At 40.7% G+C, this 16,513-nt stretch overlaps 1 protein-coding gene across 6 annotated transcripts in view; it reads right to left on the bottom strand.

The window, feature by feature from the left end:
- Window positions 1-544: 544 nt before the first annotated feature.
- Window positions 545-16,513, bottom strand: part of NASP (nuclear autoantigenic sperm protein) — a 42,230-nt gene continuing 26,261 nt past the window's right edge. For 3 of the 6 annotated variants that reach the window (XM_027059324.2, XM_053213401.1, XM_027059325.2), the window contains 13 exons: window positions 15,068-15,178; window positions 12,663-12,743; window positions 11,612-11,721; window positions 9,890-10,909; window positions 4,617-4,696; window positions 4,359-4,444; window positions 4,166-4,239; window positions 3,336-3,524; window positions 3,050-3,216; window positions 2,266-2,322; window positions 2,101-2,178; window positions 1,303-1,431; window positions 545-806 (listed from right to left, as the gene is read on the bottom strand). In XM_027059324.2, the coding sequence (XP_026915125.2) occupies window positions 726-806; window positions 1,303-1,431; window positions 2,101-2,178; window positions 2,266-2,322; window positions 3,050-3,216; window positions 3,336-3,524; window positions 4,166-4,239; window positions 4,359-4,444; window positions 4,617-4,696; window positions 9,890-10,909; window positions 11,612-11,721; window positions 12,663-12,743; window positions 15,068-15,178 (2,263 nt within the window). In that variant the 3' untranslated portion in view covers window positions 545-725. The remainder of the gene's footprint in view (window positions 807-1,302; window positions 1,432-2,100; window positions 2,179-2,265; window positions 2,323-3,049; window positions 3,217-3,335; window positions 3,525-4,165; window positions 4,240-4,358; window positions 4,445-4,616; window positions 4,697-9,889; window positions 10,910-11,611; window positions 11,722-12,662; window positions 12,744-15,067; window positions 15,179-16,513) is intronic. The other 3 variants (XM_053213409.1, XM_053213413.1, XM_053213404.1) reach the window with 2 other exon arrangements.

The raw sequence follows: 16,513 nt of genomic DNA, 5'->3' as shown, positions 1-16,513 counted from the left end.
TTCGGATTCAAGTTGATAGTTTCAGCCTTTCTGTACAGAAAACAAAACTCCATCAACCAGCCTCTCCACAGATTCTCCCAAGCACATCCAAAGGGTCCAGTCTGTCCCTCAGCCACTTTCAAACCAGAAAGCTCATTTCTCTATAATTAGCACACCAGTTCTCAAGGTTTCCCCCACCACTCCCTCACAAGTTTTCTTCAGAGTTCTTTTTCCAGACAGGATTATTGGCCCCCAGTTGGAGACTAAGTGGATAAAAGTACCAAGGGCTGACTCAGAGGCGGTTATCAGCTCACAAAGTCCATCAAACAGAAGTATCAGCACCAAAGAGCAAGATCTTCACCAAGTCTTGTTTTTGTAGCCCCCATCCAGGGACAGCACCACTGAAGGTTTGCAACACAGCTGAGTGCAGTATTTAAAATGGAAAAAGCATAGCACCATTGGAAGACAAAAGGCCTATAACCATGCTTGATTTAATCACCTCCACAATAGGTAGGAATTTGGATGAGAACAGTACAGAAAGGGAGTGGGGGGTGCCTTTGGCCACTATACAAAACCTGGAGCGTTCCAAGGCACAGATTCAGCCAATGTTTAAGAAAAAAATCATCAAAGCCTCAACCTTTGCTTACAATCTTTATTGAAGTTATACAAAAAGAATCCCCCCAAAGTGAAAAAATACATTATATACAAAAACACTTTCCCTCAGGAGGAAGGCTCTGCGCCCTCTCTTAACATGCAGTGCTTTCAACTGTTGCTCCGGCCTCCACGGTCCCCTCCACTGCTGCCCGGCTTTCAGCCTGATTCTCAGCCTGGAAGACAAACAGGGAGCCTGGGCATAAATGACCCTACCTAGTTTAAGCCATTCTGTCTTACATATTGAGTAGAGGCGTTAGAGAAAGTAAACAGGTCTCTTAAAACCCTGCTTTGCTCCCTACATGAATAACGGCAATGACCACAAAATATAAGGCCATTTCCTAAATTTTCTAGAATAGGGCTGACCACGCCAATGTTTATAGGTTACCTGGAAAGGAGGAAGCAGAAGTAACCCAATGGTCTTGCCAATTAAATACCTTCTCATACATTCATTAGGACGGGACCTGTGGTATGTATATAGTTTCCATCTGTCAATGGGACATCCTACATTCCATAACCAAATCGTTTCCTGCACAGTGGATTAACTGAATGCAACCCTTATAAAAACAAACAGGCTCAAGGCGGGGAACATGCACTTAGGAGGACCAGTTTCCCCAGGCCCTGAGAACAAGGGGAAATAAAGCAAGAGTCCAAGCCCTCTTAACTGCCCACCTCCTCCTCCATGTTTTCTGAAACTTCATTTCCACTGGAGACGGCATCCCCACTGCCTCCATTCACCTCCAGCTCTTGTTTGGCTTTCTTTGCATCATCTTTTCGGGGACTCTCTTCCTCTGGTTTCCTCTGAAGATATAATTGTGAGCTTCACAAATGTGCTGGATATTTTTAAAAGAACTGCAGAACTTTTTAACAGTCCCTTTACTCCTCTCCTCCCCTGCTGCTGCCACCCCATGGTTTTGCAGCACCAGGATCCACAGGTCTAAGGGTCTTCTCCCATGGCCACAGAGGCAGAAGCCAACCTGAGTTCAATACAATAAAGTGGTCTGCCAAAACATACCAATTCAGCCTCCCTAGTGGAAAGGTGGGGTAGGGTAAGGAGATCTAAACAATAACCAAACCACAATTTTGGGAGTCAGAAACAAAGGAATCAGTCTCCCACAAGAGGAAAAAAAAAAAACTATTGTAACTACAGGCAGAGTCAGGAGTGTAAGTATCAGCAGGTCTGCTGCTGAATGACTACTGTCAAAACTTGCCTGCTTCCTAAGATGAGCCATGAGACCAAGTCTCCTCAGCAACTTTTCTGATTTGATACTCCTAGGCCAGAAGAGGCCTGGAAATTTTTGTTAGAAGACATATTCAAGTGAAAACTACGTTCACTCAAATCCTCACCAACTTTGCAAAATGAGTGTCTTATTGCATCAAATATTAGGGAATGCATTCCCCATGTATCATTTGAAGCAAAAAACAAAACAAAAAGACTGGAAAGACAGAAATGACCACATGTACATTTACCTTCTTTCTGACAAGGTGGGAAATATCAGTCACACAGTTAGATGAGGAAGCACCATCTGTTGGCTTTCTACTGGCAACCTGGCAAAAAGGACTTTGTTAGCAACGTACAGCTACATGAGGCCAACAGACCTGATGTTAAGTGACAAAAACCACCCGCATACTTACCATGGAGACTGAAGTGCCTCCTCCACTAGGAGTGAAACCTGAAGTAGAGCTCTCCACCTGTTTGGGAGGTGACAGACCCAAGTGGGGCCCAGGACAAAACCCACCAGGTCACCCACAGTCCTACAACGGTACTGACCATCCAAAAAACTGATTCTGATTAAGACCTCAAATACTAGCGGGCTTCCTTATAGAAGCAATATCGTCCACCCACCTCTACCTACACCTGCTATCCCCAAACTGGGAGCTTAGGCAGTGTAGATGTTAAATTAACCCCTCTGTATCATGTCATCACCAGGAGGGTAGGACGCTCCCTGACATTCCAGCAGCCAAAAGCAGAGCCAGGAAATGTGGGGCTAAAAGCCATCATCAATACCTTGCTAATCTAAATAGGAGTTCTCAAAGATGGAAGTAATAGCTAACATTTATTAAGCGAACACTATTTGTATTGTCATAAGTATTTTAACCTACGTATTATTATCCCCATCTTACAGATGAGTCAACTAAGGCAAAGAAATGTTAAGTAACATGCCTATGGCCACACACAGTAAGCAGCAGATACAGAGCTCAAACCCAGTATGGCTCCAGAGTGTCTTCTCTTAAGCATTATACTATCTTAAGCATTATACTATCTGATAGGAATAATTAGATAAATTCTCACATTCCTTCAAACAACCAGCTCCCTAGAAACCAAGTCATGGTTCCTAGACAAATGGAACACTAATACCATGATGACGTCCAACAATATCATACTATTACCAAAACTTTAAAAGGAAACCAAACCAACCAGAGTTGCTTTCAGAGCCAATTCAGCTACATTCCCACTACGCTGGGACTCCTTCGCATCTTCTATCTTCTCTCTAATTTCAGGTAGCAGTTCCTTCAGCTCCTCAATTTCTTTTTCATATTCAGAAGATGATCCATCAGCCTCCTTCATCTGCTCACTTAGTACAGCTACAAAAAACAGGCTAAAGTGATCACTAATAGTTAACCACAAGGGGATCCATTTTTTAAAAATCTTGTCAATTACTGGATCCACCAAGCTTAGCATCAAATAGCTGATGCTCACTCACCCATTCTCTTCTCAATTACTTCAATGGATTTGCTGAACTGTGCCACTGCCTCATCATACTGAGAGTTGTACCCATAGGCCAAGCCCAGCTGGTAGTGGGTCTCTGCAAGGAGACGGTCATGGGCTTCCAGGTACTGTTCTTGAAGGTTTAGGCAGGCCTGGAACTCCTCCACAGCTTGGACATAATTCTCTAATAAAGAGAAAAAGAAAAGCAAGCAAATGGATAGCATTTAATATTTCTAAATTTTATTTTATTTTTTTTTAATTTAATATTTCTAAATTTTATTTTATTTTTTTTTTATTTATTTTTTTAAACGTTTTATTTATTTTCGAGACAGAGAGAGACAGAGCTTGAACGGGGGAGGGGCAGACAGAGAGGGAGACACAGAATTGGAAGAAGGCTCCAGGCTCTGAGCCATCAGCCCAGAGCCCGACGCAGGGCTCGAACTCACGGACCGCGAGATCATGACCTGAGCCGAAGTTGGACGCCCAACCGACTGAGCCACCCAGGCGCCCCAATATTTCTAAATTTTAGACTATCCTACAGGAATGCTCTATTTTACATTTCATTTTCTTTGTAGCATCTCTAGGATCCTTGACTATAAACAATATCAAAATAACAAAAAACAAAACAAACAAAAAAAACTACTGAAAGACTTCAGTTAGGGGAGATTATTCACACAGCTCTAGGAGCTACAGGAACCCAAACTGACTGTCCTTTAAAGCCAACTGCCCACAACTTATGATCAATCAAGCTGAATTTTAAGGAATCAGAGGAAGAATGGGGGCGGGGGGACATTAAAGGAGAGAGTAAAATGAAAAATGTATTACCAGATTCAACACTAACTTCTCCAAGTTTAAGATGTGCCTGCGCAGCATAAAGCTGAGCTTCTTTTGTTTCTTGCCTAAAAGAAGGAAAAGATGATCAGAAACCTTAACAGCATTTGCCCAAGCCTAACTGGTATTCTATTTTCATTCAACCTCCGAACTCCCAACCTGAGCCTAGACACACCAAAAGTTTTACCTTTTAAAAATAATCTTTGCTAAATCCAGCATATCCCAGGCAAGCTCTAGATTCCCAATCTCTTCCTCTTCACTTTCTTGAAGAGACTAAAAAGTATATCCAAATCATTGGTATTAGGCAGCAGTACAAGACAGGCATCTTTAGATTACAAATCTAAATGTATAACTAAGAAAAAGCTATGATAATAATGAGGCATACCCTAGTAAGCTACAGTCCTACAAAAAGAAAGCAGAAATTGATACTGAACAAATAATTTACCTTGTTTTCAAGAATGGATTCATTTGGTGTTTCTTCAGCCTTGTCATTTTCTTTATCCTCCTCTTCTGAGCCTTCAGTTTCTGCAAGCAAAAATTACTCAGTATTGAGAATACTAAGGATATCTTTTAACTAGTCAGAAGTTCCAATAAATGTCGGTTGAATAACCTATATTCTGAGGTAGAACAGGCCAGATGCTAAGTCAGTTAATATTTGAACTGGATAGAAATATAAAGCCAGTGATTACAGTCTAATTCATGTGTAATCTAGATTTAGATTGTATAATCTTATGGCGTCTATGGTTTATACCTTCAGTGATCAGAAGGCTGAATGTTTCTCTTCTAAAAATCATTCCTGATCTCTCAGATCAAGACATACTACCTATTGTAGCCTTTTGGTTACTAGAAGTTCCCATCTACTCAGCCAGAAGCAAATGGAGACCTCAGCCAGTGTTCCTGGGGTCTTTAGGCCACTTGTTAGAGAATACTAACAAGCTGACAAAGTATGAAAAGTTAAATTACCCCAGTCCATTCAGATCAAGAATGCTCAAGAGACTAGCTTTCCCACAACAGAGCTGTAGAGAGAAAAGCATAGTCCTTACCAACTCTCACCAATGAGCATGCCACAGACTCCAGCCAGCTTTAGCACATACAGAAATGAGTGAGCACTACCACAACCAATTATTCTACTCCAGTATAATGTTAAAATTTGCAGCCATACTGACACTGTATTTTACCATATTGGCATACACTCACAAGTCAAATGCCTAGTAGAAGGACAGGCTGCTAATAAATAGCTCTATTCACCACATGAAGCTCAGAATATCAAGCGATTAAAAATGGGCTTATAGGGGCGCCTGGGTGGCTCAGTCGGTTAAGTGTCCGACCTGGCTCAGGTCATGACCTCGCGGTTTTTGAGTTCAAGCCCCGCGTCAGGCTCTGTGCTGACAGCTCAGAGCCTGGAGCCTGCTTTAGATTCTGTGTCTCCCTCTCCCTCTGCCCCTCCCCTGCTCATGCTCTGTCTTTCAATAATAAATAAACGTTAAAAAAAAATTTTTTTTTTAAAAATGGGCTTATGGGGGCACAAACAATTCACAAACTGGGTATAATGTGCCTACCTCTGCCATCTTTCATTAAGCATTTTTAACACAAGCAAAATATTGTCTCTTAACAAGCTATTATGGGAACATGAATATGGCAATTAGGCCTTAGGAAGTCAGGCTAAAGGACTTTTATCTGTCTAGCAATTCTGGTTCAGGATGGGAACAGGCAAAGAAAATTCCTAAACATTATAAATTAGTAGGACAATCTAACAAAGTCCTTTAAGAAGGGCACCTGGCTGGCACAGTCAATGGAATGTGTAACTCCTGATCTCAAGATTTTAAGTTCTAGCACCACACTGGGTGTAGAGATTACTTAAATAAATAAAATTAAAATTAAATTAAAAAAAGAAATCCTCTAAGAATCAATTACAAGTTACAAGCTAATTAACCTCTCTGGTAAACTGTTTTATCAAATGAGTCACTTTTCCCGTTGACCATGTGATTTAGTGCTTCTGAAATAAATACCCACCATCACACACCATTATATATCCATGCCCAAATTTCCAAGATGTTTGTATACTTAGTACACTGTTAAGACTAGATGGTAATGAAGCCCGTTCTCCAGGAGAATGTGCAAAACGGGTGAAGTAAATCTATGAAACATTTTACCTTCACAATTTGTAGAAAAAATTAACAAAATGTGTATGGTTATTCTCTATTTTTAATTATCTGGTATCTGTTCCTACTCATACCAGAATGCTAGGTGACATCTAATTTGGCATAAGGTCTTACTGAGTTTTACATCAAATTTTTAAACTAAAACTCTTATGATAATGTGAGAAAATATTGGTTTTCCTGCAGAAATTTGTACTACCTTCATGGGATGGTAGAGAAGCAGCTAGGTTAATGAGAAAGCCATTACTTTAAAGTGATACTTTCCAATCTGGTAACCTGTACTCAGGTATTAATAGGAATTGCCCTGATGTCCTCAGTAAAGTGATCTGTTAAAATATTTTCCAAACTTCTTTGAAAGTGGAATCTTCTTTGTAGTATGCCTATTATCATCCTTTGGAGAAAGGGAAACACAGTTTTATACCATTTCTCTAATTTGTTGCCTGTTCAAAAGTTAAGGGCACAGAATGGTGCAAAGAAGAAAATTCCTCTTAAAGACAAAGTAAAGGCAATCTGCTGGTTCTTTGGTTATTCTAGCACTCCCACAGGACTAAGTCAGGTAAACACTACAGACTGACCAGTAGTCTGAGCATGGCCAAGCTCTGTGCCTACAATTTAAAAACTTTACTTATCAATCCTATCTAGTGTGACAATCAGAAAAGAACAGATCAGTTATCTTTATTAGGGATAAATGCCATTTTAAGAGAGGTGGTGGAAAATGGGATTTTAAGAGAAAACCTCTGGGATACCTGGCTGGCTCAGTTGGTAGTATATGTGACACTCGTGATTTTGGGGTTGTGAGTTTGAGCCCCCTGTTAAGTGTAGAGATTACTTAAAAATAAAATCTTAAGGGGCACCTAGTTGGCTCTGTCAGTTAAGCTTCCAACTTGGGCTTAGGTCATGATCTTACAGTTCAGGAGTTTAAGCCCCATGTCGGGCTCTGTGCTGATAGTTCAGAGCCTTGAGCCTGCTTCAGATTCTGTGTTTCCCTCTCTCTCTGCTCCTCCCCCACTCATGCTCTGTCTCTGTCTCTCAAAAATAAATAAACGTTAATTTTTTTTTTTTTTTTTTTTTTAAATAAAATCTTAAGGGGTGCCTGGGTAGCTCAGTCAGTTAAACTGCCAACTCTTGATTTCAGCTCAGGTTATGCCCTAGCAGTTAATGAGACTGAGTCCCACTTTGGGGTCTGTGCTAACAGCACGAAGCCTGCTTGGGATTCTCTCTTTCCCTCTCTCTCTGCCCCCCCACCCCCTGCCCCACACTTGTGTGCACTGTCTCAAAATAAACAAACATTAAAAATTAAAAAAAATAAAAAATCAAAATTCTTAAAAGATAAAGAGAGAGAAAAAAAAACAACAACACTTATAAGATTTCTGCAAAGGGACACCTGGGTGGTATAGTTAGGCATCTGACTTGGGCTCAGGTCATGATCTCATGGTTCATGGGTTCAAGCCCTGCATCAGGCTCTGGGCTGACAGTGTGGAGGTCTGCTTGGGATTCTCTCTCTCTCTGTTCCTTCCCCACTTGCTCACATGCTCTCTCAAAATAAACTTAAAAAAAAAAAAAAAAAATTCTGCAGGCTAGTGTTGCCACATAAAGAGAAATAGAGCACAGAGAGTTGAGAGCTTGGGCCCTAGAGCCAAGAAGGTTTGGGTACCTCAGCCCTCCACTTATTGGCTATATGACTAAGGCAAATTGCTTAACCTCTTTCTGCCATTTCTTCATTTGCTTTTCGTTTTTTTTTTTGAGACAGAGATCATGAGTGGCGAAGGGTATCCCAAGCAGGCTCCACACTGTTAGCATAGAGCCCTACTCAGGACTCGAACCAACCGAGATCATGACCTGAGCCAAAATCAAGAGTGGGACGCCTAAATGACTGAGCCATCCAGGTGCCCCTGCCATTTCTTCTTTTGTAAAATATGGAAAACTACCTTCTTTAGAAGTAGAGTGGTAGCTGGGATAAGACTAAAAACTGCAACTGATGACTCCTAGGGCTTTTATAAGTGTTTTGAAAAGAGTGACCAGAAAGTTTTTGATAGGAGATGGATTAAAGGAGATAAAACTACCTTCCTCACTGTGAGGTAGGCTTGGGGACAGCAATACATTCATGTCAGATCTAGAGTTGGATTCTAGTACTATGACTTAGTATTTGACCCTAAACATGTAACGTAACCCCTAAGCCTCAATTTCCTCATGGCTGTAAGTGGAGTAATACTACCTACTACATAGTATAATCTTGGAATAAAAAATAATGTATGTGAGAAAGCTCTAACAATGTCACTTGTGATCCCACAGAATAGTTTTTGAACTGGAGAAATAGGACAGCTCTACTGTAGCTTATTATTTAAAGTCCAACTTAAAAGAGCCAGCAGAACTTCTTACTGTCTTTGCTCACTAACATTAAAGATCAAGACATGGTAGTTTCTTAAAAATTGAGGTAATTCAGTTCTGTGCTTTTTCCATAAAGAACTCCTAAAACCCAATAAGCAGCCCAATGGTGCTACCACTTAGCCAATTCATTTCTGGTTACCATGCCTGTGCTGGCTGGAGTGCAGCGACCTGCACATAGGTAGAATGTATTTTACCAGGATGAGCTGCAAGTACTGATTGTTTGTTTTTGAAAATCTAAAAGTAAAGAGAACTCTTGAAGTAGTCTGGCACTTATATGAAGTAGTAACTATTAACTAGAATATACCTGTGGTTATTAATACCAACGTTAGATGAACCTTACAGACAGTAGAATCCTCAAATGATAGTACAACTCAAGTCAGACGTGCCAGTTATCTAATTACTAATTAGAGGCTTATACATCTTGATGGAATTGAATCAAAATTAGACCAATACTATACAAAGCATCCAGACACTTTATAACGTCCTAAGTAACAAAAACTTCAGTTTAGCAGCCAAAGCAAGCATGAAATGAGGGGGAAAGCAGCAAGAGAGCTAACAGTTAAGTTTTTCATTATCTTTTGGAGGGGCTAATTTAAAACTAATGTGAATAAGCCTCTAAGTACTTCCTGAAGACTAAAAGTCAGTCACCAGAATTCTTTCACTGTGGTTAACTGCCTTCATTTAAATGGCATGCCTGCTTAAGTGTACCAATTCACTGGATTCTACTGTTCTAATCCTGCTTCCTAAAGCAGAGAATAGGAACCATGTGAACAGTAAATTTAAAAATCCAGAGGCATGCAAGTGAACATCCATTCAGCATTCTCTGCCAGCCTAGCCCACTATTTCCCTACCTAACTCCACCACCCTCCATCCACCTTTATTGGCTAGTACAATACAAATTACTGATAGCTAGCCAAGTCTCAGAAATCAGAGAGAAGGCCTATTTTGCAGTTAGTAAAAGCGTTAGTTTATAAGCCAGCTAAAGACTTGCTTTTGATTTAACTTGCTAAACTTATCACAATCTTCTTAAACTACCCCCATTTTCATTTAGCCCTTTCCTAATCCAAAGGCAGACGGAAAATCCTGAATGGAAGGCTGACTTTTACCCATGATTAGTGAGTCAAATCCAGAATGTACTCCACCCACTGCAGCTCTTGCATATCCCGGTTACCTTCACCCTCTTTCATCTGTTCTTCTCTCTCCTGTGTTTCTTCATTAGCAGCTATCTTAACTTTGTCTTCAGGGCATTTCTCAGTAGCCCCCTGGGCTACCTTGGTCTCAACCCCATCTCCAGCTGCCTCAGACTCTTCTGTGGACAGCTTAATCTCCTCCTGGCTAGGAACCAACTCTGCCCTGACCTTCTCCTCTAGTCCTGAGCCATCTTTTGTTTCTGTCAGTCCTTCTGCATTAGTCTGTTGTTCAACAGGAGTCTGATCTCCTGCAGCTGACAGTCCATTGACTGCACCATCCTTAGGGAGAACTGTGATCTCCTGCCCAGGCTTCTCAGAGACTTCTGACCCAGCTTTTACAGCTGAGGACTCTGCAGCCTCTACTGTCACCTCTGGTGACTCTTCAGCAGGAGGCACTTCTTGCCCTACCAGCTGCTCAAGAACAGCCTTTCCTGACTCATTTTCAGAGGCAGCTACCTGCTCCTTTGGCTCATCCCCACCCACATCCACTGGCTTGACTGTTGAATCTATAGGCTCTGCTTCTGCCTCCACTGCAGTACCCTGCTTTTCAAGAGTCATATCAGACTGCTCTTCTAAAGCTTGTTTTGGCTTCTCCTCTATGCTCACAATTACTTCTCCCTGCTTTTCTTGACCTCCTTTTTCTCTGCATTCTTCTTGGATGTTAGTTCTACAAACTGATTTTTCTTCCTCAGCATCTGGTGCTTCCTCCTCTGGTCTCTTCTCAGAAGTGACCTTGGCTTCATTCAGTCCTTCTGGTGCTGCTGTTTCTTTTGCTTCCTCAGTGGTTTCAGCTAACTGATCTGGAGTGGATTCAACTTTTTCCTGTAGTTCCTGTGCAGGCTCACTTATATCCATATCTTCTCTTCCACCCTTCTCCATTTCAGTCTCCTGCTCTTTATCAATTTCAGGCTTTACCAGAGACTGGTCTTCTGGTTTTTTTGCTTCTTCTTTTTCTCCCATGGCGTCATAAACCTGTTCTCTCAACTCTTCCCTTGCTTCCTCTACATGGTTAAAGAACATGAAGCATAAACATGTCTTCGAGTTTAGTGATAAAGGCATAAACGGAAACTAAAAATACATTCCCTTTAAACCCTCAAACAACCTGGCTTAAATTTTAGCGATGACCTAAAACTTATCTACCCCCTTGAGAAAAGCAAAGGGAAAAAGTCCCAGATAGCAGAGCAACTTATTGCAAAAGAAACCCAAGCTCCTTAAATTAGATACTCTTTTACTTGAGCATTCTGATTATCAGTTAGGTAAGAGATGCCAAGCTTTATTCTCTCCTCTGAACATTATAAACCTCCAACTGACATGTAAAACTCTAGTAGCCAAACTCTACTTAGAATTTAACATTTAATTTTCTTAGCCACAAAAAGTGTAAAGACTCCAAAACCATGACTATTAAAATCACTGAGCTGCACAGACTTTTAAAATTTTTGCATCAGAAAAATATTTAAAGTTGTTATATATTTTAAAATATCAATTTAACACATTTATTGGGGAAATTAAGTTTTCCTCTTACAAAAGCCTGCTGTCAGTTTCAGTAATTGGCTACCTCCACTGTAGTCTCCACTAGATGCAGGTTATTTACCCCCTAGCAACTTAGGGAGAGACCATCCAGGATAGGGAGAGCCTTACTTCCATCATCTGTACACAAGAAATATACGTCGCATCTTCTGAATGTCACATGCAACTCCACATACCATCTATGTTATCATTATTTTCTACCAGAGATTCGTCTTCTGTTTTTTCTCCTTCCTCCTCTTCCACATGCACACCTTCCAGGGCATTTCCCAACACACCATTCTCCATTCTAGGAGAACAAAAGGAGAAAGCACCAGAGGTATGATGGATAGAACTAACAGTTTTTCTAAGACAAAAATTACAGTCCTATATTATAAAAGCAACAGAAGAGCAATCAAGCGCAGGAAATATAAACTAAGTTTTCAGAGACGAAAAGCAACAACCAAAACTAATATAAATTAAGACTGTAAAAGTACTGAAAGAAAAAAGCATACCCTTCATCCAGCCACCTAAAAAATACTGATGACTCTTGTCAAAAGAACAAAATCAATAAATATATTCCCTTTACATTATAGCCATTGTATTTCCTAAACTTCGCATCCTGCTGCATTTCTCTAGATGGCTTAAAAACATTCTGGCAAGACTTTGATGACAAATCATGGGAATGATCTACAAATTAGAAAACTTACCAGATTAAACAGGGCACAAATTATTTGCTAGTTTGTGTACCCTCAATAGATTCTATTCTGGTTAATAAACTTCAGTGGAAAATACACAAGTTTCCAAGAGTTTAGACTACTTATGAGTTTTATTTACTAGAGATTCTCATATGCTAATGTTTTCAAATTGTCCTTCATTCAGTCCTTGTTAAGGATGACTGTTCTGGGCTGAGAGTACTTTTAAGGATGACTGTTTTGGGATGAGAGTATTTTTAAAAGTTCTCTCTATAATGGACTTCAATAAATTATTGACCATTCACTAATAGAAACATCTCTGCCTCTAAAGAACCCAAAAGTCAAAACCCATGCATAACTTTACTCTGCTTCAAGTGCCTTTGAAAACTTCCATCTATATGTCCTGTTCCTCCTAAACCCCCAGTTCACTTAGCTCATGTGAAATCACAAAGCTAGTAAACAATCCTGGCAAACAAAGAAACCTTAAGTTTTTAAAGAGACCATCATAATGTTACACAAAACACCCTACTTAAAAACTGTGGCTTAAAAGACATACCTTGCCAACTCCAGAAGTGATTTCCCATAGAAAAAGAAGGCTTCTCCACACTCATTAGCGGTCTCTCCATACTTCTTACCTCTACAAAGAGAAGAGACATCTAAGACCTGAATTAACATCTAGTCTAAAACATTCATTTCTAGTTCTTTAAACTCTAAAATGACATTTCTTCAGTAACACATCTCTCTAGGAAACCAATATTCCCCTCCTCTTGCTTTCAAGTCAAGGTCAAAGAGTTATTGCCTGGTCTCTCTACATATACATTCCAATTAACATCAATTTGCTATGGTTAGAGTATATAATCTTAAGAGACAAACTACATTAAATAGATATTTCTTCTGCTAGAAGATGGGTGTCAGTATAGGCCAGAATAGTTAAAGGACCTTTAGCTGGAACCTAAAAGACGAATAAAATATATGGAAAGACATCATGTTATAGAGGGTAAGACTCTCTGGAGTCAGACTGTCTGGGTTCAAATCACATCTCTAAACTTTAGCTGTATAACCTTAGACTCACAGTGCCTTAATGTAGAAATGTTAAGAACTGCTCAAAGATCTAAGAATTGAATTAATGTATACAAAAGTACGATGCTTAGACATACAGACAGCACTATATGTAAGTTTTAGCTATTAATCTCTAGACAGGGTGGCTCAGATCGTTAAGCATCCAACTCTTGATTTCGGCACAGGTCATCATCTCCTCATTGCGGAATGAAGCCCCATGTTGGGCTCCATGCTGATCCTGGACCCTGCTTGGAATTCTGTCTCTCCCTCTCTCTTTGCCCCTCCCCCCATTCTCAAAGTGAATAAACAAGCATTAAAAAAAGCAAAAAAAAAAAAAAGGGGGAATTAGACACGATATTAATGCAGACATCTAGGAATAAGATTCTGCTCTATTGGGAGAAGTAGTGGGGTTGAGACAAGAATGGACTGATACGACCCTGACTGAATAAGAAGGAATGAAAAAGCCAGAGGCTTTTAATCACTGTGAGCCTGAAACCCAGTTTTATTATAAGGATTTCTATTATAAGGAGGATTTCTTCAACTCAACTCCATATAACTACTCAACTCATCAGGGAACATGACTAACTTCAACTGCTACTGGTAACAGGATGTTACCTATATTGAGAAACTAGCTCAAACCAGGTCATAGGCTGAAAGGCTATTGCTTGAAGATTCAACTTAAATTTCTTCTCTTCCAGTTCCACGGATACATAAACTCTTTGGTTAAAATAAATCACTTTTGAGGCACTAAATAAAGCTAATCTGCTTCCTCATGATGTAGATATATATGGCCACCTAGTGGTAGCAGTCAACTTCCAGATAGTTGCAACAGAGAATAAAGGTGCTAACAATATGAAAACTTCTGCACTTATATCAGCATTAGTGGTAGGGTGGCCGTTATGGCTTACCTGGGACTTTTTTTTTTTTTAAGCGAGAAAAGAAAGCACTTGAGCAGGTAATGGAGGGGGGGGGGGGTGAGGGAGGGAGGGTGGGAATCTTAAGCAGGCTCCATGCTCCAAGCCTGAGCTGGGGGGGGGGGGGGGGGGGGCTCGATCCCACCCTGGGATCATGACCTGATCTAAAATCACAAGTTGGTTGCTCAACTGAATTACCCACCCAGGAGCCCCTAAGGCTTGCTTGGGACTTTGAGGAGTTTCCCCAGACACAGAACTTCCAATGTTAAATTAGAAAAGTCCCAGAACAGGGGCGCCTGGGTGGCTCAGCTGGTTGGTCGTCCAACTTCAGCTCATGATCTTGCGGCTTGTGGGCTCAAGCCCCGCATCAGGCTCTGTGCTGACCGCTCAGAGCCTGGAGCCTGCTTCAGATTCTGTGTATCTCTCTAGCTCTGCCCCTCCCCCACTCATGTTCAGGCACGTGCGCACTCTCTCCCTCTCTCAAGAATAAATAAAATATTAAAAAATAAAAAATTTAGAAAAGTCCCAGAACAAAGCAGGACAGGTTGGCCACCCTAATCAGTGGTGGCTGGAAAACAAATTACCTTACTCAGGAAAAGCAAAGACCAAAATTGCTCAGTGATATGTAAGTCTCATCATTAGTTACAGGAATAAACTTGTACATGAGAAATATCCAATCTTTTAAAATTCTTTCCCCCACAAGACAACCATATATATACATATATATACACATACATATATATTTGTATGTATATATGTATTTATATGTATTTGAGCAGAGAGAGAGGGAGAGAGAATCCTAAGCATGCTCCCCACTGACAGTACCCCACTGACAGAGCTCAATGCAGGTTCAGACCCCAAAACCATGAAATCATGACCTGAGCCAAAATCAAGAGTCAGACGCTTAACCGACTCAGCCATCCAGGCACCAGAAGACAACCTTTTAACAAACAAAATATAGCACATCATATCAAAACACAGTACTTACAAAAGACTAGCTGCTTCCTGGAATGCATTGACAGCTGCTGGAATATCCCCCATCACCAGATGTTTCTGTCCTAAACCCAACAGTTTCTTAGCTTCATTATCCACATCCAAACTGCAAGAAAAAAGTTTTTCAAGTGTCAAATACTGTTTAAAACCCACATTTTTTGGAATACCTGCTATGTATTTTTTTAATTTTTACTTTAAAGAGAGTGCAAGCAGGGAAGAAAGGCAGAGGGAAAAGAGAGAGAATCTTAAGCAGGATTCTTCACACACAGCATGGAGCCAGCATGGAGCTGGATCCCACGACCCTGGGATCATGACCTGAGACAAAATCAAGAGTCAGACAATCCACTGACTCACCCAGTGCCCTGAATACCTGCTACATTTAAACCATTATACTTTAACCTCTTTAAACCTCTGACCACTGTGGCAAGGCCTAGCTAACTCACATTTATTTATCACTATAAAATCAAAAGAAATCCTGGGACGCCTGGGTGGCTCAGTCAACTAAGCATTTAACTTCAGCTCAGGTCATGATCTCACGGTTCAAGAGTTCAAGCCCCACATGGGGCTCTCTGCTAGCAGCACAGAGCCCAGTTGGGATCCTGTCTCCCTCTCTCTCTGACCCTCTCCTGCTTGCTCTCTCTAAAAAATAAACACTAAATAAATAAATAAATAAATAAATAAATAAATAAATAAATAAACAAACAAACAAACGTCCAGCTTCTGTTCAAGTCATGACCTCACGGCTCATGAGTATTCAAAGATAGGTTAACATTTGCCAGGCATGTAATGAATAAGGAGAACTAAGTAACTTACAATTTAATATTTTAATCAATGTGAAAAACCAGAAGACATCGCTGTCAGGAGGATGCCATACTTTATATATTTTTTAAATTTTTAATGTTTATTTATTTTGAAAGAGATAGAGACAAGAGCGTGAGCAGGGGAGGGGCAGAGAGAAGGAGACACAGAATACGAAGCAGGCTCCAGGATCTGAGCTGTCAGCACAGAGCCCGATGTGGGGCTTGAATCCATGAACTATGAGATCATGACCTGAGCCAAAGTCGGACACTTAACTGACTGAGCCACCCAGGTGGCCCAAGACTATACTTTAAATTACACACAAGTATAGGGGCTTCTCTGGGTGGCTATGACCTCATGGCTCATGAGCTTCAGCCCTGTGTCGGGCTCTGTGCTGACAGCTCAGAGCCTGGAGCCTACTTCAGATTCTGTGTCTCCCTCTCTCTCTCTCTCTCTGCCCCTCCCCTGCTTGTGCTCTGTCTCTCTCTCTCTCTCTCTCTCTCTCTTTCTCTCTCTCTCTCAAGGGTGAATAAACATTTTAAAAAATAATAATTAAAATAATAATAATGATACTGTGGTGCCTGGGTGGCTCAGTTGGTTAAGCATCCGACTTCGGCTCAGGTCATGATCTTATGGCTTGTGG

Source organism: Acinonyx jubatus, chromosome C1 (assembly GCF_027475565.1).
Source record: "Acinonyx jubatus isolate Ajub_Pintada_27869175 chromosome C1, VMU_Ajub_asm_v1.0, whole genome shotgun sequence".
NCBI classification, from domain to species: Eukaryota; Metazoa; Chordata; class Mammalia; order Carnivora; family Felidae; genus Acinonyx; species Acinonyx jubatus.
The sequence above is the reverse complement of the archived record's forward strand: the minus strand, read 5'-3'. Positions and strand labels throughout refer to the sequence as shown.